This window comes from Gossypium hirsutum, chromosome A10 (assembly GCF_007990345.1).
Source record: "Gossypium hirsutum isolate 1008001.06 chromosome A10, Gossypium_hirsutum_v2.1, whole genome shotgun sequence".
NCBI lineage: Eukaryota > Viridiplantae > Streptophyta > Magnoliopsida > Malvales > Malvaceae > Gossypium > Gossypium hirsutum.
This window is the reverse complement of record NC_053433.1, coordinates 20413972-20439702: the sequence shown is the minus strand read 5'-3', so window position 1 is coordinate 20439702 and position 25731 is coordinate 20413972. Positions and strand designations below refer to the sequence as shown.

At 32.8% G+C, this 25731-nt stretch overlaps 1 protein-coding gene and 1 long non-coding RNA gene across 2 annotated transcripts; one reads left to right on the top strand and one right to left on the bottom strand.

Moving 5' to 3' along the window:
• Positions 1–7089: 7089 nt before the first annotated feature.
• Positions 7090–9688, bottom strand: LOC107897592 (uncharacterized). Its single transcript, XM_041078956.1, has 4 exons — positions 8898–9688; positions 8444–8827; positions 7753–7973; positions 7090–7536 (listed from the first exon to the last, which is right to left on the bottom strand). Exons 1-4 carry the CDS (start codon positions 9643–9645, stop codon positions 7282–7284), a joined length of 1608 nt encoding a protein of 535 aa, XP_040934890.1. The 5' UTR covers positions 9646–9688; the 3' UTR covers positions 7090–7281.
• A 2586-nt stretch (positions 9689–12274) lies between these two features.
• Positions 12275–13749, top strand: LOC107897593 (uncharacterized). Its single transcript, XR_001684211.2, has 2 exons — positions 12275–13189; positions 13404–13749. It is a non-coding gene; the product is annotated as an uncharacterized lncRNA (long non-coding RNA).
• Positions 13750–25731: the final 11982 nt, after the last annotated feature.

Genomic DNA, 25731 nt, shown 5'->3' with positions numbered 1-25731 from the left:
AAATGTTAACATAATCATGTATAAAATTAGTCACATAAATATTAATATAATTAAACTAACAAAATTCAATACTTAGATATTATTTAAATAAGTAAATTATTGTTGTACTTACAACCAAAGGCTTGGAATCAAGCTTTCTTCTTCTACTCTTTAACTGGCTTGGAATCAAGCTTTCTTCTTCTACTCTTTAAATATTTCTTTGCCTTTGTCCCCAACTTGTTAATTGATTTTCTTCTCTTTTTCTTAATTTTTTACATTCAAACCCAAATTTTTATTTTCTCTCTCCTTTAAGATAACTATGGATACACTTCTCATGAAACTAAGATAGCTATTAGGCTTCTTTATTGATTTCACTAAATATTCATGAAATAAATTGTAGGAATTAAGCTTAAAGACTTGGAAATGGTGAAAAAAGACCTATTTGTAATAAAAAAAAGTTGTAAAGATGGAGAAAAGAGAATGAAATGAGAATGGGGAAAAGATGAATGAAATGAGAATGGGGAAAAGATGAATGAATTTCATCATCTTTCTAAACTATTCTAAAGTTTCCACCCCGGATTTCTCTAAACTCAAAACTTTGGAACAAATTTGGGGTTAAATCAAAAGAGATCGTAAATTGGCGGTCTTTGCTAAAAAGTCAAGAAAAGTTGGGATCGAAATTAGACAAGGTTGAAATCCAATTTCGGTTTTGTTGGATTAGAACCAGCTGATTCCTTAGTGGGGGACAAAATGATTGTCAATGGATGGTTTCTAAACGGTTTAAGACCATACGGGAAGGGTTGTATATAGCGGGGAAATGACTTCCCGGAAGACTTCTTCTCTAATTTGTTTCATTTTCTTCATTTCTTCATCTTCTTTCTTAGTTACTTCGTGAAAGCAATGATTAAAGAAAGCTCTGCATTGAGAGATGATCGTAAGGTTTAAGTCGAAAAAGTGGAAAATTCAGTAAGTTGGTAAGGTTCTTAGTCCTTCTGTAAATGTAGGGAGTAAGAGAATGAAGATAAGGGTTTCAAGAACCATTTTAAGGGTTCTGTATTTTTTTTAAAAAATTGAGGTTTAAAGTAAAAACACCGAGTCTAACCCATGATTTGGTTGTCATGTTTAATTGCCAGGAGAATGGAAGCTCTGGTGTTTGGAAAAGCTAAGTTGATGAGAGAAATGAGTATTAGGTGAGTTTCTACACTTAACTCCTAAAAAGCTAAGTATGTTGCAAGTTTACATGGGTTTATGAGTATCTGTCATCCTAGTTCAGTATGCATGATTCCATATTGTTTATTCATAGATGCATATATTGCATATGAAATACGAAAATAGGTTTTCGTCGGGATTAGATGAAGTTAGGATAGGAAAAATGAGTGATTTTGTTAGATATCACCATACGGTGTTGCTGTATGCACCGGTGATGAGCAAAGCTTTGGGCCTTGAAAAGGGGACACTGTAGTGTTTTAGCATCAAGGTTAGGAATGGTGAAATGGAGGAATGGAAGGAATGTATTGGGAAGAGTAAACAAAAAAGATCATGGCTATGCCATAGGACCAATCAGATGTTATATACCTAAAATGATTAAGACCATAGCTGAAAGATGCTATGGCATCATGATAAAAATGAGTAAGAACATAACTAAAAGACGCTATGGCATCATGATAGAAACAAGACTAAGACCATAGCTGAAAGACACTATGACATCATTTGATAGTTTACTGGGACAATAAACACAGGGTTATATCGTATAAGACCATAGCTGAAAGACGTTATGACATCGTAAATAGTCTGATGGGACATTAAACACGGGATAGTCCGATAGGACATCAAACATGAGATAGTATGATGGGACAATAAATACAGGATAGTCTACTGGGATAGTAAATACAGGATAGTTCACTAGGACATTCAACATGGAGTACACTTTGTAAGACCACAGTTTAACTATGGCAACATAGAGAGTCCCCTGAGACAATAAATAGGTGGAAAAATAATGTTACATTGTCTTACCAAAACCCAGCCATACTTACCCATTGTTAAATTATAAAATAACCAATATCCAAAACATAGTCATGTCATACAGGTTTAAACAATACGAACTAAACATAGGTTCAACACTAAATGTAACAACCTAAACCCAGCCTAGACAGAAAACTAAGTTTAGAATGTTACATTGTCTTACTAGAATCCAGTCATATTTAACCATTGTTAAATTATAAAACAACCAATATCCAGAACATAGTCATGTTATACAAGTTTAAACAATATGAAGTAAACATAGGTTCACACACATTTATATACAAGTAAATTCGATAGATGACCGAGCCCCACGTCTTCCAACCACTTATTCCTAAGGATTCCTTGAAATTCATTCAAGCAGTTAGTGTGTTGTATTGAAAAACTTCAACTAAACAGACAACATATATACAAGTATTTAGATATTATTGATCATTTGGATAATAATTCATTTTTCTCAAACAGATTAATATCCTAGTCGAATCCAAACACAACAATCCTGAAATGTAATCAGTTGATACAAATACATGTATAACACTAATACAATTAGGTGCACATATCATGTAATACAAATACAGGAGCAATTTCCTATTCCATTCACTACACACCATCTCTATCCCCCTACACATCAATAGGTATATAATACCTATCCATCTACACACCCCATAGTGTCGATATGACACATTGCAGTGTTTATAGTGTCACTGGCAGATCAGATAATATCATGAGTGGTTGACCACCAATTCATTACAAAATACTTCATTCACACTATACTCCCACCCTATGTAAATACAAAACAGATAACAGATATGAACACGTATTATAGATGTAATTACAATCACACATACTGTTATGACAGAATATAAATAGAACCAGTTTATATTCACAATAAAGTAGATCATAAAGCTCAACACAGTGATACCTATCTTATAGCTATTATATACTTGCTCCATACTATAATTACAACATTTCCAAAGTTGGCGTTTCAGTTCCACACACCCAAATAGTGATCCGTATCACTCCAAAAGGCCTGGCACACGGCTGTGTGGTTGCCCATGTGCCTAATTTATTAAATCAGTGTGTCATATGGCCTGGGCACACGCATGTGTACTAGCCCGTATACCTCACACGGCTTGGCACACACTCATGTGTCTTGCCCATGTGACCCTTGCACATCACTTCTCATCCACGACCTAACATATGCTCGTGTGACTCACTCGTGTGGCCCCAAATTCAAACTCAATGAGTTACACGACCTACCTCACGGGTTCTCGCAAGACCGTGTGACCCACACGGCCTACATACATGCCCGTGTGGTAACCCGTGTGTCATTGATAGCCTCGTTTTTGATAAAAAAATACAGGAAAACACAAAATTTTCGATACCCACCTGTTACCTGACGCTGTAGAAGCACTACAATGCAATTTTCAAGCCTAAAACATGTTTCGACAACCAATTCACAACACATTTGTAATTAGTTAACAACAACCAATTTTGTCTAAACCTTCAACTCACTTCGCAAAACGTAAGAAACTAACTTACCGTGAATTCTCGGTACACGCTTGATTTCTAGGCAAAACGAGATACGTTAGGCGTCTCCTGAGTTCCCCCTAAAGTATCAATACACAACAAAAACCAAATTAACCAAAACTCAAAAATTTAGTAGTTTTTCCCAATCCGCACAATGACAAAATAACAACAGTGAACCTATTTACCTTAAGACACATTGGAGCAAACAATATCGTGACTCAACGAAGCATTTACATAGGATATACGAAACCAAGCAATGATTTTGGAGACGAACACAAGCAAATAAAAAAAATGAGGAATGAAAAAGAAAAACAGTGAAAGAACTTAATGTCTAAAGCATTTAAAAGAAAAGAAAATTTAAAGTTCAGAACAGTTTCGCGAATGAATGCAAAAACATAAATTCTTGATGTATTTGTAGAGACTCAAACACGGGACCAGAGAACAGATAGATGCTTAACAAGTGAACTAGCAGGCTCATTCTTAACATAAAAGGAACAAAATTAAACTTAAACAATGAACCTAAGCTAAAGGTTCAACTAAGGAATTTAACAAATTCCAAAATCCATGTGACTCAAACATCATATCTCAAGTAAGTAAATAGAATACACAACCACAGAAGCAAGCACATATTCACTGACACAGCTTAGTAATTAAAACCCAAATTTTAGGGTGTTACAGACTGAGCCAAACCATGATAAGTCTAGGGCATTGACGGTAAGTGTCATGCACATAGAAAGAGGGTGCCTTTAGAGATTTCGCCAATAGGGTGAATGTGTTGTAACCAAATAATTCCTTTATAATCTAGAATTAAAATTGTGAACCTTATTTTAATTTTTTGTTTCGGTTGTAAAAGTTTTAAATAGGTAATGCTGTCTGATTTTAAAATAGTGATATTTAGAAGTATACATCCACCCGGTTTGACTGTGACACTCCGTACCTAGATTTAGTGAACGAGTAAGGTAGGAATGTTACAAAAGTAATATATATTAATTTAATAATTAAAAATAATAAATATTAAAATATTTCCACCAATCATACTTTTACACCAAGTTAGTCATTAATCCTTCAATTTTCTCTACAATACCATTCACGAGCCATATTTTCTTTAGGTAAAATTTCATCTCTAATCCTTCCTCCTTTTTTCTCCAATTCAATCTAACCATTCCAACTCATAATTTTCTTACTTTTGCCCCAAGACTTTTCACTCTTTTACAATTAAGTCGATGCCTCACAATATAAAATCCTTTTCAATTACCTCCAGTATTTATCTTCTCCCTCTACTAAAACTGATAATTTGTATTTTATAACCTTATCAAATTCTGACATATTTACTCCCGATTTAACACAGTTCTCGACTCAAGGGTATTAGGGATTCAATGTGCCATACCACCGCACCCATCACTTATTAGTAGGCCCCATCCCTAGTTGATACCATAATAATAAGGGTAAACTACACCATTAGTCACTAAACTATGGGCAATTATTTTTTGATCACTAGACTATTTGAAAGTCTTCATTTAAGTCACTGAACTATTCAAAAGCTTTTATTTAAGTCACTGGGTTGTTAAGGTTTCTTTTTAAAAAAAAAGTTTCGCCAACGAGCTCCAAGCGACAATTTGATGATCAGTACGTTAGATTATTACCCATCGACTAGTAGAAAAACATACCTTAGATCCAAGTCAATCTAACGATCAATGTCAAAGATCAGAGGAAAAAGTTGTTTGAATTTTGGTTCATAGATTCATGATGTCCAAAACTATTTAATGAAAAAAAAATTGAACTATAGAAGAGAAGATGAAAGAGAGCTTTTGATTGATGGAGATAGTGCGAATAGAGAAAGTCATATGGCACCGATTTTAACAATCCAATGACTTAAATGAAAACTTTTGAATAATTCAATGACCAAATTGTGATTTTTTTTTGGTGAATGGCATGAGGAGGGCAAAGCTCTAACAGTAACGTGATTAGTGCGATCCGAACCTAAGCTATACCTAAGGCGATAAACACCCTAACTATTAGGCTAATACACGGGAACATGTGTCTCTTCTTTAAAAAAGAGTGTAACTTGTATTGATATTTTTATTATTGTTTTATATCATAATTTACTTAAACTATTATATATTTATATAAAATTTAATGTATTATTAATTTATTCTATAAAAAAATATTTATTCATCTACTTATAAAATATTCTAAATGATAGTTAAATTCATATTTTATGACTGGTAGTAGCTTTATCTAGTTACAACTCAACCAACATTTTGACATAAAAAATCAACAAAACTAAACTTTGATGGTAAAGACTCACGCTTTTCTTTTTTTTAGATTATACCAAAGTGGTGAGTGCTGAACATTGTTTTAAAAATTCTAGAATATTCATGAAAGTCTAAAGGCATAAAGACTTTCGAGCTTAGTAATTTTTAACTTGGGCTTTGGGTTTTTTATTTGTAAAATAAGTGGCTTTTATACTTACATATTGAAAAAGGAGTAGCTAAGTTTGCTGGATGTTTCAATCAAGTCTAATTAATAAATTTGAAAGGAAAGTAACATAAAGAGATAGATCAACACACAATATTTGTTAAGATAATTCGAATAATAATATTACTTTGTATAGTTTTACTCAACGAATAATTTTATTCAACAATTTATTCAGATACCTATTGATTAAATCCTAATTTATCTTTATACAATGAATAATTATAGCCATAATAATGAGCCCTGATTGTTACAATCATTTACTCAAAATCCCCACTTACAAATGACAATAATTCTCTAATAAATGTCTAACACACAAGAGTATAAAAATATAAAGAAAAGATAAGCAAATACTCAAGATGCACATCAGTCATGTGAAACAAAGCAACCTATTTATAGGCATAAATCAATCAGCTTCAGAGCAAAATCACAAATTAAAAAAAAAAAACTTTAGCCCTAAGAAATTTAAAATAGACTTTTGCTACAAGTAAAAATAAATTAAAGGCTTTAAAGGATAAGTATAAAGTTTGTTGACCATCAAAACACTCCTCTTACTTCACAAATTCGACAAAGGGAAAAAAATAAATATTCCAGCATAAATAAAATCATATTAAACACGAAACAGTGATCATTTATTGATAAGTAATCAACTAAAATTAAGTAAGTCACAATCCCAAGAAAACTTAAAGGTCTCCATCTTGTTGTCACAAGTGATTCGTACATGACATGTAACTACTAAAACATACACAATTAAAGTCTCAACATATATTTTAAATATTTTTATTTAATTTAATTGAATAGGAAATTAAAGTCCAATCAATTTGATCTTCAATTTAATTTTTAAAACATTAATAAATTTAAGTTTATTGATATATCATCTTTAATATTAAATATTATTTTTTAATTTTTTCTTGATTAAAAATAATACGGGATCAGATAAGGATTAGTTTAAATAAACACAAAGACTATTGATATCTTACTTGACTCAAACTTAACCGAATTTGATTCATGATATATAAATTGTCATTTCTCTTATTTATAGATACCTAATATCATGATTGTAAAGAGAAGTCATGAAACCCTGCATAGCAGTAAAGTATAATTTGATTAAAATATACTATACCTTACAAGTTAATCTTGGTTTTTGTTATTTACAAATACATACAAATATGTATATATATATGTGTGTGGTTGTGTCATTTACAAACACGTACAAATATGTACATGTGTGTATTTTAAGGTTTTTCTCCTTTTACAAATTTTAAAATGAGCTGCAAATCAAGAGGATGGGAAAAGAGGGCCAGTGGCAGTCCTGAAAAGCCTCCCTCTTTTAAATTGAATGTTGTTTAGCTTTTGTTGGCACCAATTGAGTTGAGAAGTGGATACAATTGACATCTGCAATACTCTCGATATCAACTGCATCTCTATCATTGCAAACACCATTGTCTCTTTCTGGGACTCTTCCATAGGTTTCACAACTTTGTTAAACCAGCACTTTCGTTTCCCTTGTAAATCTTTCAACCATAGTTCCTTCTGCTTCAAACATGAAAATATAATCATTATTTCATATCATCATTCCACTTTTTGAACTCTTCTAAATATGCAGTCCTTAGTTTTCCTCCTAACCAACATGTCACTATACCCATCTATGGATTGGGTTATCAACCTAAGTGTGAAGGTCCATACAGTATTTGTCCACTTATGAACAGTTCTAACCGCAAAGAATTCCGTCCCTGAATACTTCTTTACCTTTGCAAGTGTAGTGGTTAGGTCAGCCAGCAGATGTAAATCTCTTGGATCCTCCATTGGAGGATAAGTCCATAATGAAGTCTTGAATTTCCACCAACTCTTAGTCCTGTCAGTGGTTATAAATTTTCCAAAAGCATTTATACATTTCTCTATTGCCTTCAACACCGCTTTTGCATCCACTGTTTCCCCTTTATTCCCATCTTTTTCTTCCTCCAAAAACCCTGTAAGAATGATCAGATTGAGGCTAAATTTCTTAATTATATAGAAGAGACATAATCTTTCCAATGAAGCTGTTAAACTTTGCATCTCAATCTTGTTAAAAATAAATAATAAGATCCATATCTCAGATCATGTCGTACTAAACTTATGCAAATATAAATGATCTTAATATTATATTTAAACTGCATTTTTCTATGGCTGATAAGTACCTTCGTGGACTTTCATTTTAATACATTTCTCTAAGGCCATATCAGTAAGCACAGTCTTTCTCTTTCCAAGTTGAAAAGTCAAGTTAGAATTTAATACTAATATGTTTAAACATCCTTATATATTAATGCATATTTGTGTTATTTTTTTGTGTAATATTTTAGTTATATATATTTTTTGTGTTGTGTTTATAATCTGTTAGCTAGTATTGTTAATCCCATACTGTATAATAATAGAAATGAAGATTAACTATTAAAAGAAATACCTGTGAGTTTAGGAACTTGAAGAAGGGTCTTGGAAGCTAATCTTGCTTGAACATAATTCCAAGCTCTCTTTCCCTTATAAACATACCTTTCTTCTTCCAAAAATCTTTCTAGCAATACTTGGAAGTTTTGGAAATCCTTTGCCCAATTATCAGCAAACAAGCAGTTGGTCAAGCTCAGGAACTTGACCTTTCTGTATTGATGGTGCAGGGCCTCCCATGTCAAGCATGATTGACCCACATAAACCAACTCAAAATCACTTTGTAAACTTCTCAAAAGCTTCTTTTTATCCTGCTTGCTCCATGATATGTAGGGGATTGTCAAATCCTTCACCTTGATGTTCTCCAATGAACTTGGGATCCCCACTTCCACGTTCAAGATTGCACCTAAAAGTAACCAATCAATGAGTACAATAAGATTGCACATAAAAGTAACCAATCAAAGAAAAATACTCACTTATTCCCTGAGTCCTGTCATGGTTTAAAATATCAAACCATCTCATTCTTTCATAATATTTCTTGTAAAAACCTTCTGATTCATCCTCATCTCTTGCTGTGGTTATTACCTCCCTCTCCAGAACTTGAGAACTAGAGCTGCAAGCTGGTAATGAACATTCTTGCATCAATGGTGTGCTCAAGGAACTAAACAACGGTGAATATTCATTCAAATATGATTCATCCATGGATGGAGAAATGCAGAAGGAAGATGAACATTCATATGCGCTCAAGTCCTTTTGAAGATAATAAAAGCTCCAGTCTTCCATATTCGAAGACTCTCTTCCAGGAAGAATTTCATGGTTATCTTCACAGCCATTAGCCTCTACAAATTCAGTCTTCCATGCATCGGATGGCATGCTTGAACAAATGCATAAGCTGATGAGCTGATTTTGACTAATATTATCAGCAGCTTCCAAGATCAACACTTGTTTTGAATCAACCTCTTTAGCTCTAATAAAAGAGAAGATATAGACGACACAATATCTACAAAATTTATCAACATAAAAAACCAAAAAGTAGATGACTCTAAAAGGATAACTCAACAAAGCTAAAATGCATCTTTTCAGCCATTTGAGACACAGAAAAACTTGGCAAGCACAAAGAAAAAAAGGGTGGATATAGAAGCTCAAATAAAACCATTTGAGAAAATATCCAGGAGGGATGACTATAGATTCAATAATAAGCCAACAAGAAGTAAGGAAAGCCATGCTCAAGTCAGGTTTCAAGATTCATCACTTGATTTGGGGTGTGGGGGATTTTGGCAGTTAATTTAACTTGGTGGGGGGCCAAGATAGATGTCCTTGACCACATAGCATAACTTGGTTGGCAAGCTGCTTGAGTTTAGTTTAGTTTAGTTTAGTTTTTTTTTTTTAATTTGAGTAAGTTATTATAGAATCAAACTCGTCCTTAAACAACTCAAATTATGTAATAATCCGAATTTAATTATCTTAATACCATACTTGAAAAAACGAAAAAATCTTAATCTCAAACGTAAACAATTAGAATTTACATATTTTTTTAATAAATAAAGGAATTCAACTGATATTAATTATATTTTAAATTAAATTCAATTGAAGGCTGCAAATCCCCCAAACATGAATTGGAATCCTTTTTACTCTTTAAACTGAGTTGACAAATAAGGAAATAACATGGAAAGAGCCATATTGGAATTTTTTGTTCCAGATATTTAAAAAATAAGAGAGTAGTTTCATGGGTCAGCAATTCTCACTTTCTTTGTCATTTCAAGAGAGAGAAGCTTGGATTATAATATACTTTTTCTATATCTTGACTAACTTTTTAGTTAATTGCATGAAAATATGCCTTATTCCTACATGAACCCCATCAATTTTTTCCTTCAAAATTTCACAAAAGATTTCAGACTTTAATCCATTTTATATAATTATTGATAAAAAATTTTAATCTTATAAACGAGATTGAAATTTTATTATGTATCTTTCAATTTTATTTAAAACTTTAAAATTAATAAATAAAACATATAGTAAACTCTTCTTTACCAAATAATTACTTTATTTTTACTTTCTCAAGATCACTTGCTTTTCCACAAAGATGAAAAGGACGTGTGGAACTTAAATGAAAATGGGCCCCAAGACCAAGAGTATTGGAAATTTAATACAAGTGAAGCATCTTGACTTTTTCAATCATCATCTCTAACCTCACCCATTACCCATTGGATAACCATTAACATGTCAATGGGGTTTCCACCTAATCTAGTTAACTACTAGTTTTTTTCAAAATTTATGTTTATTTTAGATTATATTTTAATTACTTATATTTTAAATGTTATATTTTACTCATTTTCATTAACATGTTGTAACATTTGTCATTATGCCGTTAATTGTCATTAACAATGTAATTATAAGTTGACGTGACACGTTAAATCATCATTTAAGCAAAAATTTTAGATTGAATTATACAATTGTTTCCCATAATTTTTTTCATTTTGAGCAATTTAAATTTTTTTCTTTTATGTTATTTTAACTTTTTTTTCTTCATTTTTCATTTTTTTTACTTCTCCCTCTATTTTCCTCCTTTCCCCATCTCTTTTAATGTAGTTTTTCTATATTTTACATTTGTTAAAACTTTATTATGTTTATGAAAAAAGAAAAAGTGAAAACTAAAACCAAAATAAAACTTGTTTCACATATTCTCACCCTATAATTACAAAACCTCATCATTTATTATCACTTTAACGAACCACTTCTAATCTTTCAATGACCTAGTCCACAAGCTCGCCTCACTCGAAGAACTTGCTAGTCGTGGCTGATGGCAGTCCACCATCAACAAAGTTTCCTGAACCCATTCCCTTAACCTCTTAACCAACCCCTACTACCACCTTATTTTCTAACCTACAACATTCTCACCTTTTCGAAGCTACGTTGTTTCATGGATTTTTCAAACAAACTCTACACTTTTAATGACTAAAATGATCACCATACAAAACTTACCCATGCTCGACTTTCAATCAAGCTTGCTTGGGAATATCCAAGAAGATTTAGATCAATTTTATCGTTTGCTTAATTTTATTCGACAGAAAAGAAAAGAAAAGAAAAGGAATAATCTACATGATTTTATAAAAGTTTGGAAACGGAAAAACTTTGTTTTGAATATAAAGAATTCAATTTATGTTTAGATTTGAATAAGGATATGAATTTTTTATATTAATTAGTTAGATCCAATTTTAGTTTCAAAATTAGGTTATATTCAAATCGAGATTTGATTAAAAACTATTGATATTTGATTTTGAGTGAAAATTTAATTTAGGAATCATGTGAAAAAAATAAGGACTTGGTTTATTTGATAAGCAAATATTATGTTTCTGTAGTGAAAAATATGAGAAAATGGAAAAATAAAAAGAAATAAAGAGATAAAAAGAAAATCAATTGTTTAAAAAAATAAAAGTATAGGGACTAGTTTTAACAAATAGAAAACATAGAAAAACTACGTTAAAATAAATGGAGAAGGGAGGAAAACAGAAGGAGAAAGAGAAGAGAATGGAAAATAAAAAAAAAAGGGGAAAGTTTAAAGAATATAAAAAAAATTAAATTGCTCAAAATGAAAAAAAGGATCAATTGTATAATTAACCGAAAATTTTTATTTGAAATAACCTTACCGTTAATGACGATTAACGCTCAGTAAATAAAATGTTACAACACGATAACGCAAGTGGCTAAAACGTAACATTTCAAACATAAGTGACTAAAATGTAACCTGAAACAAACAAAAGTGATTATTTTGATAATTTACCCCAAATTTAATTTTTTTTTTTGAGAAAAGTCTGGTATGCTTTCATTAAGTAAATAGAAATCCACATACAATGAAAAACAAATCAAATAAAAGAGAAAAAGGCCGAGGCCAAAAAGCATAAAACAAAACTCCTAAACAATAATCAAAATACCTAACAAACCCTAAAAATCAACAGCCAGTCTTCATTCATTTGACGAATCCATTTCTTTTTTCACATTTTCTGCATTTCATTTCTAGAGAGATTCGTTTAACAAACCAAGAAAACAATGACTCAGATATCCCTTCAGAGAGAGAATTTATTCCCAAAATAGTTACTCTGGTGTGTGAGCAAATTAAGTCAGATACCGTTATTGTCAAAACATTTCTTTTCCCCAATCTTCAAATGACTCAATATAGGCATTCCCATTTTACCATTTTCTTGTCATATCATCGATGGTTCCTTATCCCCAACTGGAACTCGTCGATTATGTTTTCCTTCCATGGCTTTATATTCCTCGACAGCCTGGGTAACAGATCTAGGGAGGCCATTTCTCAGATAAGTATCTTCTTTCATATTGATTCCTTCCTCTGCTAATAGATGTGCCACTTTGTTCATTTGTCTCATTGCATGTCTAAATCTACATGAGATAAAGTAATTTTTTAATCATTTAGCATCAATAATGTAAGCCCTAATTTCTAATCTATCTTCTTCTTCGCTTTTAATCTTCTTAATGACGGACATAACATTGCCTTTAATGTCACTTCTTAAGAAGCCTAATTCAGCCCAGAACTGGATCGCTTGGACACAAGCGAGAACCTCTACCGCAAACTTTGAAGGAATGTGTCTGTTAAAATGGACTTTTATTTTTAAGACTTGCCCACTTAAGTTTCTAATCACAATTCCAGTGCATGATTTCTTTTGTTGTTTCTCATATGCAGCGTCAAAGTTGATTTTAACATAATTCTCCTCAAGAGGTCTCCAGTTTTCCGTCATCAGTTTGTTAACAGGTAACTGCTTACATATTCCATCCAACTCTCACAAGTAGGTAAGAATGAATTGAGTCAATTTATCACTTTTTTGCATCTGTTTTTTATGAACCCATTTATTTCTGGCTGTCCACACAGCCCATATAGCACACATAATAGTTCTAATTTTATGGGCTCACTCATTTTCGAGAAGAACCTGGATCCAATCCTTAAACTGGAATTGATCTTGCTCCAGGGTCCACCCAATCCCTAATTTGGCCCAAATATCGTGTACCAGAGGGCAGTCTCTAAACACATGTTCTACCGTTTCTTCACTTTACGAGTATCTTGGACAGATTACGAAGCTTACCAGCTTTCGTCGAAAAAGATTAGTTTGAGTAGGAAGGAAATTATTTAGAGTTTTTCATACTAATATTTTAATCTTCAATGGCATATCCACAAGCCAAAATTTCTTGTACATAGATTTGTATTGGCTTTGCAAGGTCTGTAAATTAATGTCCCAATCATTTTGTAACTGCTGCGTACTATGTAAGTCCCCGAAGCTTTTGCTCTCCACACCATGCTATTTGTTTCTTTTTCAATTGAGAGAGGAACACACAAAATCTTCTCAGCCTCATCATGGTGAAAGGTATTTCTAATTAACTCCTCTTTTCATTTATTTTCATATTGTTCAATTAACTCAGAAAGGTATACTAAATTTGGGTTAATGATAGTTGGATCTTGTAATTTGTGGCACCTGGGACCCACGCTCCATTCCAAATTGAAATTTCCTCTCTAAACCCAACTCTTTAACACATCCCTTTCTCAATAAGGTCTTTTACTGCCCATAGACTTCTCCAGGTAAAAAAAGGTAAATTCCCCAATCTTGCTTGCAAAAAATTCGTGTGGATAGTATTTTGCTTTTAACAATCTTGTTAATAACGAATCAGGATAACAAATTAATTGCCAGCCCTGTAAGCGCCATATTAAATTTAGACATAACTCGAAAGCCCATTCCCCCGTCTTCTTTTAAATCCCCAAGTTTCCTCTAATCGCACCAATGGATTCCTCGTTTATTATGCTATTTTTGCCACCAAAATTGACCCATAAGATTTTCTAATTCCGAACAAAAAGGTTTTGGTAGTAAAAAGCATGCCATAGCATAGGTAAGGATTGTCAGTAGCACTGCTTTAATAAAAACTTCCTTCTCTCCTATAGATAAGAAACAAGCACTCCACCCTCTAATCTTACTAATCATTCTATCTTTCAAGATTTGGAACATCGTTTTTTTTATTTCTTCCCACAATTTTTGGCAGACCCAAATATTTTTCTAGATCTCTTGATGTTCGCACACCCAATAAAGTCGCTATTTGTTCCATTCATTATTCAAATACATTTGAGCTAAAATAGGCTAATTATTTTTCAAAATTAATACATTAACCTAAACATATTTCGTATTCTCTTAATATGGTTTTGAGATTTTGTGCTTCTCTTTCCGTAGCATCTCCAAATAAGATGCAGTCATCTGCAAATAATAAGTTTGTAATACTTGGCCCCCTTTAGCAAACTTTTACTCCTTTTATGGTTCCTTCACAATATGCTAATCGCATTAAAGTTGAAAATCCTTCACCGCATATTAAAAATATATATGGGCTTAAAGGGTCTTTTTGTCACAATCCTCTGGTTTGAAAGATTCCCCTATCTCATTATTCATGCACACTGCATAAGTAACTGTCTTAACACATTTCATGATTAAAGACACCCATGCATCAGCAAAGCCCATTTTCTGCATGACTCTCTCAATGAACTCACATTCCACTCTATCATATGCTTTGCTCATGTTAAATTTTAGAGCAAGATTTCCATTCTGGCCCGATCTTCTTTGTTTAAGAGAGTGCATTAATTCATATGTGAATAGAATATTGTCTGTGATAAGTCTCCCTAGCACGAATGCACTTTGGGTTTTATCAATACATTAAACTTTTTTGGAATCAATTTGCCATTGTCTTAGAAATAATCTTGTAAATTACTGTGCAAAGACTGATAGGTCGAAAACTCTTTAGGTTGACAGGATTTACCACTTTAGGGATGGGTACAATAGATGTCATATTAATCTCCACAACCGAACCGTCCCTGTTCAGAATATTTAGGAAAAAATTGTTGACCTTCTTTCCCACAATATGCCAAAACTTCTGAAAGAAACCATCTCTCCCAGAAGCTTTGGTCGGTCTTATGTTTTTAAGAGCATAAACAATTTCTTCCAAAGTAAAGTTTTTCGTTAACATGTGGTTCATAGTTTCTGAGATGCAACTTTCAATCCCAGATAGAATATATTCGGGATTTCTTATTCCTCTAGATGAAAATAACTCTTGAAAATATTCCCTCGCCACGTCGGCCATCTCCTTTTTGTCCATAACAAGTTGCCCTCGTGCATTTTTCAACTCCTCAATTCTATTAGCTCTTCTTCTTTGGGAGGCAAAGGTATGAAAAAATTTTGTATCCTTGTTACCTTTTTTTAGCCAATTCATTCTTGCTCACAATTCCTAATACCTTTCATCTTTATCAATTTCAAGATTTAGATGAATTTTTACATCAATAAGCTCCTCTAAATTTTCTTTCATTCTTTCCAATTCATCCAATTTTGCAATATGAGTAAGTAGTTTCGTTGATAGCCCTTTATATGATTTTTTTATTACCATGCCCATCTTTGTAAACCTTTCTCAACATACTCTAATTTTTCCATCACTCCTCCTCTGCTCATTTCCCATAATTGCTTCACTTCCTCTTCACATGATTATTCCATGACCTACCAAACTTCAAATCTGTTGGAGCATTTTCAAAAGTTATATTATTTAATTTTTTGAAAAAAAATTATAACTATTTAAATAATATTATTTGAATAGTTATAATATTAAATGAATAATTATGTGTTTATTTTAAAAATATTATTATTCAAAAAGACACATATGGAAAGATGTCTCTATGAAGAAACATGAAAAGTTCCTATAAATAGGAATGAGATTTCATTAGGAAATCACACCAACAAATTATAATATTCTTTCTTTCATTCCTTCATTTTCTAATATTATTAGATTATTCTATAAAGTATTACTGCAGAAATCCTTTGTAGAAATTGAGTTTCTTGTTATACATTGCTCAGTGCGTAGTGGACTATTCTCGTTAGTGCAAAACACAAATAGTCATTGGTTTCATTGTACCCTCGAGGTTAATTTGCTTGGAACTCATTTGTACACCGAAGATAGGTGGGGGCGAATATAACCTAAAAGATAGTGGCTTGATACACGCCTTGGAGCCTTGTCCTATTTCTTCTTTTTTCTGTTCGAGTTATGTTCGTGTGTTCGAGATTTTCCTTATCGGAAATTTGTACTAAAAGTTTTAAGGTTATATTTCATGATGACTATCACAACAAATGAAAGTAGAACACTAAAGGAGTTGGCTTCCAACTTTGTCAAACTTGATCGGTTTGGTGGTGACAATTTTCGACGATGGCAGAAAAAGATGCACTTCTTATTATCAAATTTAAAGATTGCTTATGTTTTGGATACTCCAAGACTTGAAGAAAATGAAAATGAATCTGTTGTTGCAACCCAAGAAAGGCAAAAATGGGACTATAATAATTACATATGCAAGGGCCACATATTTAATGGTTTATCTGATAAATTGTTTGACACTACCAAAACGAAGTCACCGTTAAAGAATTATGGGACAAATTGGAGATAAAATACATGATCGAAGATGTTACAAGTAAAAAAATTTTTGTCAGTCATTTCAATAATTATCAAATGGTTGATGATCGTTCTGTTATGCAACAATTTCGTGATATTGAAAAGATGCTGAGTCAATTCAAGCAGTATGATATGAAAATAGATGAAATGATTGTTGTATCCTCCATAATAGACAAACTTCCTCTATCTTGGAAAGACTTTAAAAGAAGTCTAAAACATAAGAAAGAAGAAATATCTCTTTAGGCTTTAGCAAATCATCTTCGTATTGTAGAAGAATATCAAAAGCAAGATCGGATCCTAAATTCTGAAAATGCTGAAGTGCATTTTACGAAGGAAGTACAGACTACTAAACCATTCAAGAGAAAGTTCAAACAAACTAATAGAGCACCTAAGTTCAAAAAGAAACAAAAGGGCTCATGTTATCATTGTGGTAAACCCGGATATTTCAAGAATGAATGTCTATTTTTAAAGAAGAAATCATCTTCTAAGATTGACAATAATGAAAAGTTTGTTGCAATGATATCTAAAATTAATATGGCACAAGATGATAATACATGGTGGATTGATACCAGAGCAACCAAACATGTGTGCAAAGACAAAAGCATGTTCAAAAATTGCACACAATGTGAAAATAACAATGTCTTGTACATGGGAAATTCTTCCACCACAGCAATTAAAGGCAAAGGGTCTGTTGAACTACAATTCACTTCTGGAAAGTTTTTAACCTTAAATGATGTATATTATGTACCAGAAGTTAGGAAGAATTTAGTGTCTGGAAATCTGTTGAATAAGTTTGGTTTCAAACTTGTTTTTGAGGCAGATAAGTTTATTTTGTCGAATGGAGGAATTTTTGTAGGGAAAGGGTATATGTATGAGAGTATTTTCAAACTCAATATTTTTAATAAGAATAAAAATATTATTTTTTTTACTTATACGGTTGAATATTTTTGTTTATGGTATTATAGATTAGGTCATTTGAATTATGGAAAATTGAATGACATGTAATGACCTGAAATTTACGGGTATCGAAAATCGTATTTTTGGCTTACTATTTTAGAAAATCAGGTTCGTAAATATTTATTAGAAAAATTTACGAAGCTATTTGAGTGATTAATTAGATTTTAGTTAAGTGAATTAGCTTGAATTAAGGTTAATTTAGTATAAGGACTAGATTGAATATAATATAAAAGTTTAATTATAGACTAAAGAAAATTGAAGGGACTAAATTAGCAAATAGCCCATAAAAGGGAATAGTGCCAAATGTAAGGAAAATATTATTCCATGTGTATGTATAATATACATATATTTATACTTAATACTTAAGTATATAATATAATAATATATTAATATAATAATATAATATAATAAAACATAAAAGAAATAAAGAAACAAAAGAAAGAGAACAGAGAAGGTGGAAGGAAATAGGAAAGAAAAAAAAAAGGAGAAAAGAAAAAGGGAAAATTAGGGTTTTAAAGCTTGAAGCTTAATTTGGTGAGTCAATTTAGTCCCTTTTCTTGCAATTTTGATGTTTTTGGAGTCCTAGAGACAAATATTACTTGATGTAAGTGGAAAATTTGAAAGTTAGATGACTTTTAGACATAGGTTATGTTGAACAAATTTTTGAATTAGGGATTTAATTGAATAAATTTCAAGTTAATGTTAATGTGAATGTGAATGTGAATGTGAATGTAAAATTTTTGGAGTCCTAGGTTATCTTTTGGAAATCATTTTGAATATGAATGTTAATAGTGTAAGAATGATAATGGTTAACCCATGAATGCAAAGTTTATGTTTACAATATTGCCATTTATATAGTCTAATTGAAGTGATTTAATCAGTACCAAAGTACACTGTCTGGAAGTTTTAGGTTAAATACTTACTAATACACTCAAGTTGGATCATAACATTTTGATGATTATAATGTGAAAGGGATGTATTAAATCATGTTTTGGATTGGTTGAAAGCTTGGTTTTAAATTTTGCTTGTTATTGAAGTTTGCAGGGTTGGTAAACTTAGACTATAAGGTTCATTTTTGAGTTCACACGGCCAGGCACACTGGCGTGTGATCAGACCGTGTGAGACACACGGCTTGCACACGGGCATGTTGTTAGGTTGTGTGTCCCCTGCACCTAAATTTTGTAAAACAGAATGCTCAGGTTTTACCACACGGGCAGAGACACGGGCGTGTGTCTCAGCCATGTAGGGTATACGGCCATAGTACATGGGCATGTGCCTGGCCGTGTGAAAACTGTACTAGATTCAAATTGAAAATAATTTTACACGGGCTAAGCACACGGGCGTATGTCTTGGCCGTGTGAAACTAGTTTGTTCATGAGCAACAAACAGAGAAGTACACAGGTAAAGGACACAGGCATGTCCTAGCCGTGTGAGTTACACGTGGTGGCAACACAGGTGTGTCATAGAGACACACGGGCGTGTCTCTAAACCACACAAGCGTGTGCTACTGTTCATTAAAAGAAATCTAGGAAAATCTTACGAAAAAGTTTATAAGCTTCTGATTGGGTTCTGGTTTGTTCTTAACATATTCCATGAGCCTAGAATGTACCAAAAAGGGGTTAATAAGATATATTACTAAATTATACAATGTTTAATTTTATTTGATTCGTGTTATAAATTGTAGTGACCGGTAGTATTCCGTAATCCCATTCTGATGTCGGTAAAGGGTTAGGGGGTGTTTCATTTAGTGGTATCAGAGCTATTCAAGTTTAGTCGATTCTAAGACTAAAACGAGTATAGAAATGAGTCTAGAGGTACATGCCATTATTGAATTAAATTTGAGTCGAGAATTGGATGCTAAATTATTTATTGATTAATTGTTTATGTTTTATAGTGTTAAAGATGTCTGATGAAAGAATTGAAGAAACTGATCAAGAAATGTATAGTGAAGATGATGAACCGTATGATATGAATGATTCAGAGTCTGCAACACCTAGTGTAAATCCGATAGGTAATCAACCGCCAAATGTCGAAATGAGTGATACTAGAGAAAGAGATAATACAAAAATACTCAGAGTGATAGTTGATACTCTTCAAAGAGCAGTGGGAACCATACCTGCAATGACTACTACTCTTACTACTCGATGAGCCCCGATTAAAGAATTGCGTAAATATAAGCTACTGAATTTTTAGGTTCGAAAGGAGATGATCCGTCAAAAGCAGAAAACTGGTTGGAAACTACAAAAAGAATATTGAAGCAACTTGAATATACCCCACAGGAAAGCTTAACATGTGTCGTTTCTTTACTGCAAGAAGAAGCGTATGTATGGTGGGAGGCGATAATTCAAAGTGTATCAGAAGAACAAATAAGTTGGGAGTTCTTTCAAAGAGACTTTCAGAAAAAGTATTTGGGATAAATGTACATGAAAGATAGAAAACAAGATTTTTTAACACTAAAACAAGGCGAAATGTCTGTAGTGGATTATAAACAGGAATTTTTGAGATTAAGCCTATATGCAACTGAATTCGTACCTACTAAAGTTGACAGATGCAAACGATTTTTGAGAGGGTTGCGTGATGAATATCGATTGCAGTTAATGCCTCTACGAATTACTGAATTTGCAAATTTAATAGAAAGAGCTAAGATGATTGAACAGGTATTGGGGAAAAATAAGAAGTTTGAAGTTGCTCGTTTGGCTAAAAAACGTCCTAGAACTGCTAGTTCAAGTCCACAAACAAAACGGTCAAAGGAATCTCGAGGTAATTGGAGATTCAGCTCTAGATCAGAAAGAGGTGATAGAAGTCTAAGTAAACAAACAACTATATCCACTGGTAGTGTTAAAAGTCCAAATCAGAATACGAAAATTCTAAAGTGTGAACACTGCGGGAACAGGCGTAAAGATGAGTGTAGAAAGTTAACTGGAGGTTGTTTTTGATGTGGATCCATTGATCATTTTGTAAAAGATTGTCCGAAGATTAGTAAAGCAGCACCAATGGTATCATAAAGATCTGAATGTGTTTCAAGAGGCCGAAGGTTAGGCCGAAGTGGTTCAATTGCTAGAAGAGGTACTAGAAAAGCTAGTGAAAGTACTACATAGCAATTAGAAGTAAGAGTACCGGCCCGAGTGTAACACCCTAACCCGTATCCGTCGCCGAACTAGGGTTAAAGGCATTACAGGACAAATTGAAACATTTAACATTCATTTCGCAATCATCAAAGCATCAAACATTAAACATCAATATAGAGTCCCTTATAGAGGTCATCGAGACCTTAAACATACATCAGAAAAGGGCCGGGACTAAACCGAGCTCATACAAAAATTTTCCAAAACTTAAACATTTTTTCAAACAAGTACATGTCACACGCCCGTGTGAACAGGCCGTGTACCTTACACGGAATTAGACACGCCCGTGTGTCTAGGCCGTGCCAAAATAGGGCAGAAATACCGACTTACTCACACGGCCACAATACACACCCGTGTGCCTTGGCCGTGGTCGAAACTGACTTGGGCCACACGACTAGCCACATGCCCATATGCCTTGGCCGTGCCCGAGCTTGACTTACAATTGTAAGGTACCCTAGGGGACACATGACCGTGTCACATAGCCGTGTGTCGTATACGGCTGAGACACACGCCCGTGTCTCTACCCGTGTGGACAAAAATAGGCTATTTGAATAACCAATTTGCCACCCTAATTTGGGTCAACCTACAAACACCTAACCAAGCATATTTTTATAATAAATTCAACCAATTTCTAAACCAAACCATACCATATTCATGCCATAACATTGTCAACCATTTTCAAATCTCAAGTCATCAATCAATTCATAACAAAACTTAAACTAAAATCATACCTAAACATATGATCAATACATCATTCAATCAAATGCTCAAAACTTACCAAAACTTCTCAACATTGACCATTTCTTTAGGCCAATCAAAACATACCACAATTTCACATTAGCAACACATATCATATACCATTATAAAACTATAAGTTCTAACACAAACTAGGCATATCACATGGCTAAATATGTACAATACAAAACATAATTCCACAACTTCTATCCTATACATGCCATACTTTAATATATACATTTTCAAAGTACCAAAATAAGGTTTGATAGTGTGGCGACGATCATCGACGATCCCCAAGCTCACAGTAGCTTCGATATCTATAAAACAATGAAAGCACACACAAAGTAAGATTTTAAAAGCTTAGTAAGCCATATACAAATAAACATATCATTCAAAGCAAATAAATATCATCAAATCATTTATACCTTGTATACCAATGTTTACACAAATCTCATATTCAAATACTTACCTTTCATTCTCAAATAAGCTATACAAAGTAAACATACCTGAATCTGATATGATTTAACAAAGTTATTCATTCTCTCAGAATGCCCATTTGAACCGTTCGGAACTATAAGGGTACGGGGATAGCTCAGAGAACATATACAATGCCAATGTCCCAAACGTGGTCTTACATGTAATCAAACATTGATACCACTGTCCCAGACAAGGTCTTACACAAAATCAAATAAGATGCTGATGTCCCAGACATGGTCTTACACGTAAAATAGAAGTCGATGCAAATGTCCCAGATGTGGTTTTACAGGAAATCAGATAACAGAATCCTATGTTATGACATATGTATCCTAACTATTCCTAAGGTTCGTACGGGGCTTTTCAGATGTCGAAACTTTGTTGATACTTTCTCGAATAGCATATATTTAGCTCAGACATTCATTCATCACAATTCAATATCAATTAAATAATAACTCAATTTAGACAAGCTTATTTGTATACTGACTTACCTCGTAAAGATTCAGATGAATGAAATCGGTTACTCAACAACTTTCAACTTTCCCCAATCTAACTCCATTTTCTTTAATTCTTGATCTATATAAATTCAAATTTAGCTTATTCAATCACAAATTCATTCAAAATAATTCATAGATACATATTTAGGGCAATTTGCAAACTAGCCCTCACATACTTTAGTCCCTAATTCACAAAATCACAAAATATACATAATTTACATATACTCATGCTTGGCCGAATATTCATAGTATTCATATAAGCCCATATGCTTCATTTATTTCACATTTTAGTCCCTCAAAATCTCATTTCTACAATTTAGTCCAAATTACTCAAATTCATCAAAAATTCAAAGACAAAACTTAGTAATCTAACACATATCTTCCATTTACTATCATTAAAATTCATAAAACTCATAGTTTCAACAATAGTATAACTCAAAATCATCCATAAAATCAGAAATTAGGACATGGACTTAGTAAAACACAAAGTAACGATCACAAAAACGTAGAAATTATCAAAAACCGAACAAAATCCATACCTTAATCACCAAATCAATGTGTTGAACCCTAAAACTCTTTTTTCTTTCTCTTTTCTTTAGTATTTTTCGGCCAAGATGAGTAAAATGAAGCAAAATTCATATTTTGTTTTATTTAATTCTTATTAATACATCATTTACCATATTAACCTTTATAAATAAACATATAATTCATATTCACTAAGGCCATTAATGTCCACTGATATGTTCAATGGTCTTATTTCATCATAAGGACATTTCCTTTAATAAGAAAAATTAAATAGGGACTTGAATAATTAGCTGGAAACTTTTACATTTTACGCAATTAGGTCCTTTTTGAAAATGAAGCACACAAACATTCAAATTTTCATACGAAACTTCCACACATGCTCATTCACATACCATAAACAAGGAAAATAATATTTAAATATTTTTTAACTCAGATATGTAGTCCTAAAACTACTATTCTAACTAGGGTAAAAACTGGATTGTTACAATTCTTTCCCTTAGGGATTTTCATCCCCAAAAATCTTACTGTTAAACAGATTCAGATAATGCCGTCTCATAATATCTTCAGGATCCCACGTGGCATCTTCAATACCGTGTCGATGCCACATCACTTATACTAACGAAATTTTCTTATTTCGCAGCTCTTTAACTTCGCGAGCTAAGATACGGATCAACTTTTCTTCGTAAGTCATATCATACTGAATTTCAATCTTAGATAGAGGAATCACATGCGAAGGATCAGATCTGTAATGTCGAAGTATCAATACATGAAACACATCATGAATCTTTTCTAAATCTAGTGGCAACAACAATCTATATGCTACTAGCCCAATACGTTCGGTAATCTCATACGGCCTAATGAACCTCGGACTCAATTTGCCTTTTCTACTGAAATGAAGTAATTTCTTCCACAGAGACACATTCAAAAACACCCTGTCACCAATCTCAAACTCAATATCTTTTCTTTTCAGATCTGCATAAGAGTTCTGATGATCGGAAGCTGCTTTCAAACTATCTCGGATCACTTTTACTTTCTATTCGGTTTCTTTTATCCAATGAATTCCGTGAATCTTATTTTCACTGAGCTTAGTCCAATTATGTGACCATATAAAGCTTCGTATGGTGCCATTTTAATGCTCAACTAAAAACTATTATGATAAGCAAATTCAATTAAAGGCAAATATTGTTCCCACGTACCTTCAAACTCGAGAATGTAACATCTCAACATATCCTCAAGTATCTGAATGATTCGCTCAGACTGACCATCTGTTTACGGATGAAAAGCAGTGTTAAAATGTAATTTAGTATCTAGCGCATCTTGCAGTTTCTTCCAAAATCTCGATGTAAACCTCGGATCTCTATCCAAAACAATAGAAATAAGCATACCGTACAATCTCACAATTTGAGAAACATATAGCTCAGCAAGCTTGTCAAGCGAATAATTTGTACTAACTGGAACTATATGAGCCGATTTAGTCAATCTATCCATAATAAACCAGATTGTATTTTTCTTACTCGGTGTAACGGTATACCAAATACAGAATCCATTGTGACTCTGTCCCACTTCCACTCAGGTATCATAATCGGTTGAAGCAACCTAAAAGGTACCTGATGTTTGGCTTTTATTTGCTAACAGACTAAACATTTCGAAACAAAGTCAGAAATGTCTCGTTTCATACCTTGCCACCAAAAAAGTTGTTTCAAATCATTATACATTTTCGTACTACCCGGATGAACAGATAACTGACTGCTGTGAGCTTCATTCAAAATCATTTGAATTAACTCTGGATTTCTCGAAACACAAATTCTATCTCGGAATCTCAGATAGTCATCTTTATCAACTCTGAATTCTGAATCAGACTTTACATTACACTGAGCTCCTTTAGCTAAAACCTCATTATCACTCTTCTGAGCTTCGATAATCTGCTGTAAAAACAAAGGTCTTGCTTTCAATTCAACTAAAACTGAAACATCATCGGACAAAACCAAATGAGCATTCATCGCACGCAAAGCAAACAACAACTTTCGACTCAAGGAATCAGCAACAACATTTGCTTTTCCCGGATGATAATCTATCACAAGTTCATAGTCTTTAAGCAATTTAAGCCACCTTCTCTGTCGTAGATTCAAATCTTTCTAAGTCATCGGATACTTCAAACTCTTATGATCAAAGTATATGTGACATCTCTCACCGAACAGATAATGACACCAAATCTTTAGAGTAAACACAATCACAGCTACCTAGAGATCGTGTGTCGGATAGTTTTTTTCGTGCGGCTTTAACTATCTTGAAGCATAAGCAATGACTTTGTCTTCTTGCATCAAAACACATCCTAGTCTTATCAACGAAGCATCACTGTAGATAACAAATTTTTTACCCGATTTGGGTTGTACCAATACTAGAGCTTCAGTCAACAAATTTTCAATTGATCAAAACTGTTTTGACACTTTTCAGACCATTCAAACTTCATATTTTTCTGAAGTAGCTTCGTTAATGGAGTTGCAATCATAGAAAAGTCTTTTACG

Excerpts from the sequence above, each read along its gene's own strand:
- LOC107897592 (XM_041078956.1), bottom strand. The coding sequence starts at position 9,645 with ATGGCTTTCCTTACTTCTTGTTGGCTTATTATTGAATCTATAGTCATC. Across the intron at positions 8,828-8,897 it reads TGACAGGACTCAGGGAATAA|GTGCAATCTTGAACGTGGAA; the intron begins GTGAGTATTTTT and ends GGTTACTTTTAG. Across the intron at positions 7,537-7,752 it reads TAACCACTACACTTGCAAAG|AAGGAACTATGGTTGAAAGA; the intron begins GTAAAGAAGTAT and ends TGTTTGAAGCAG.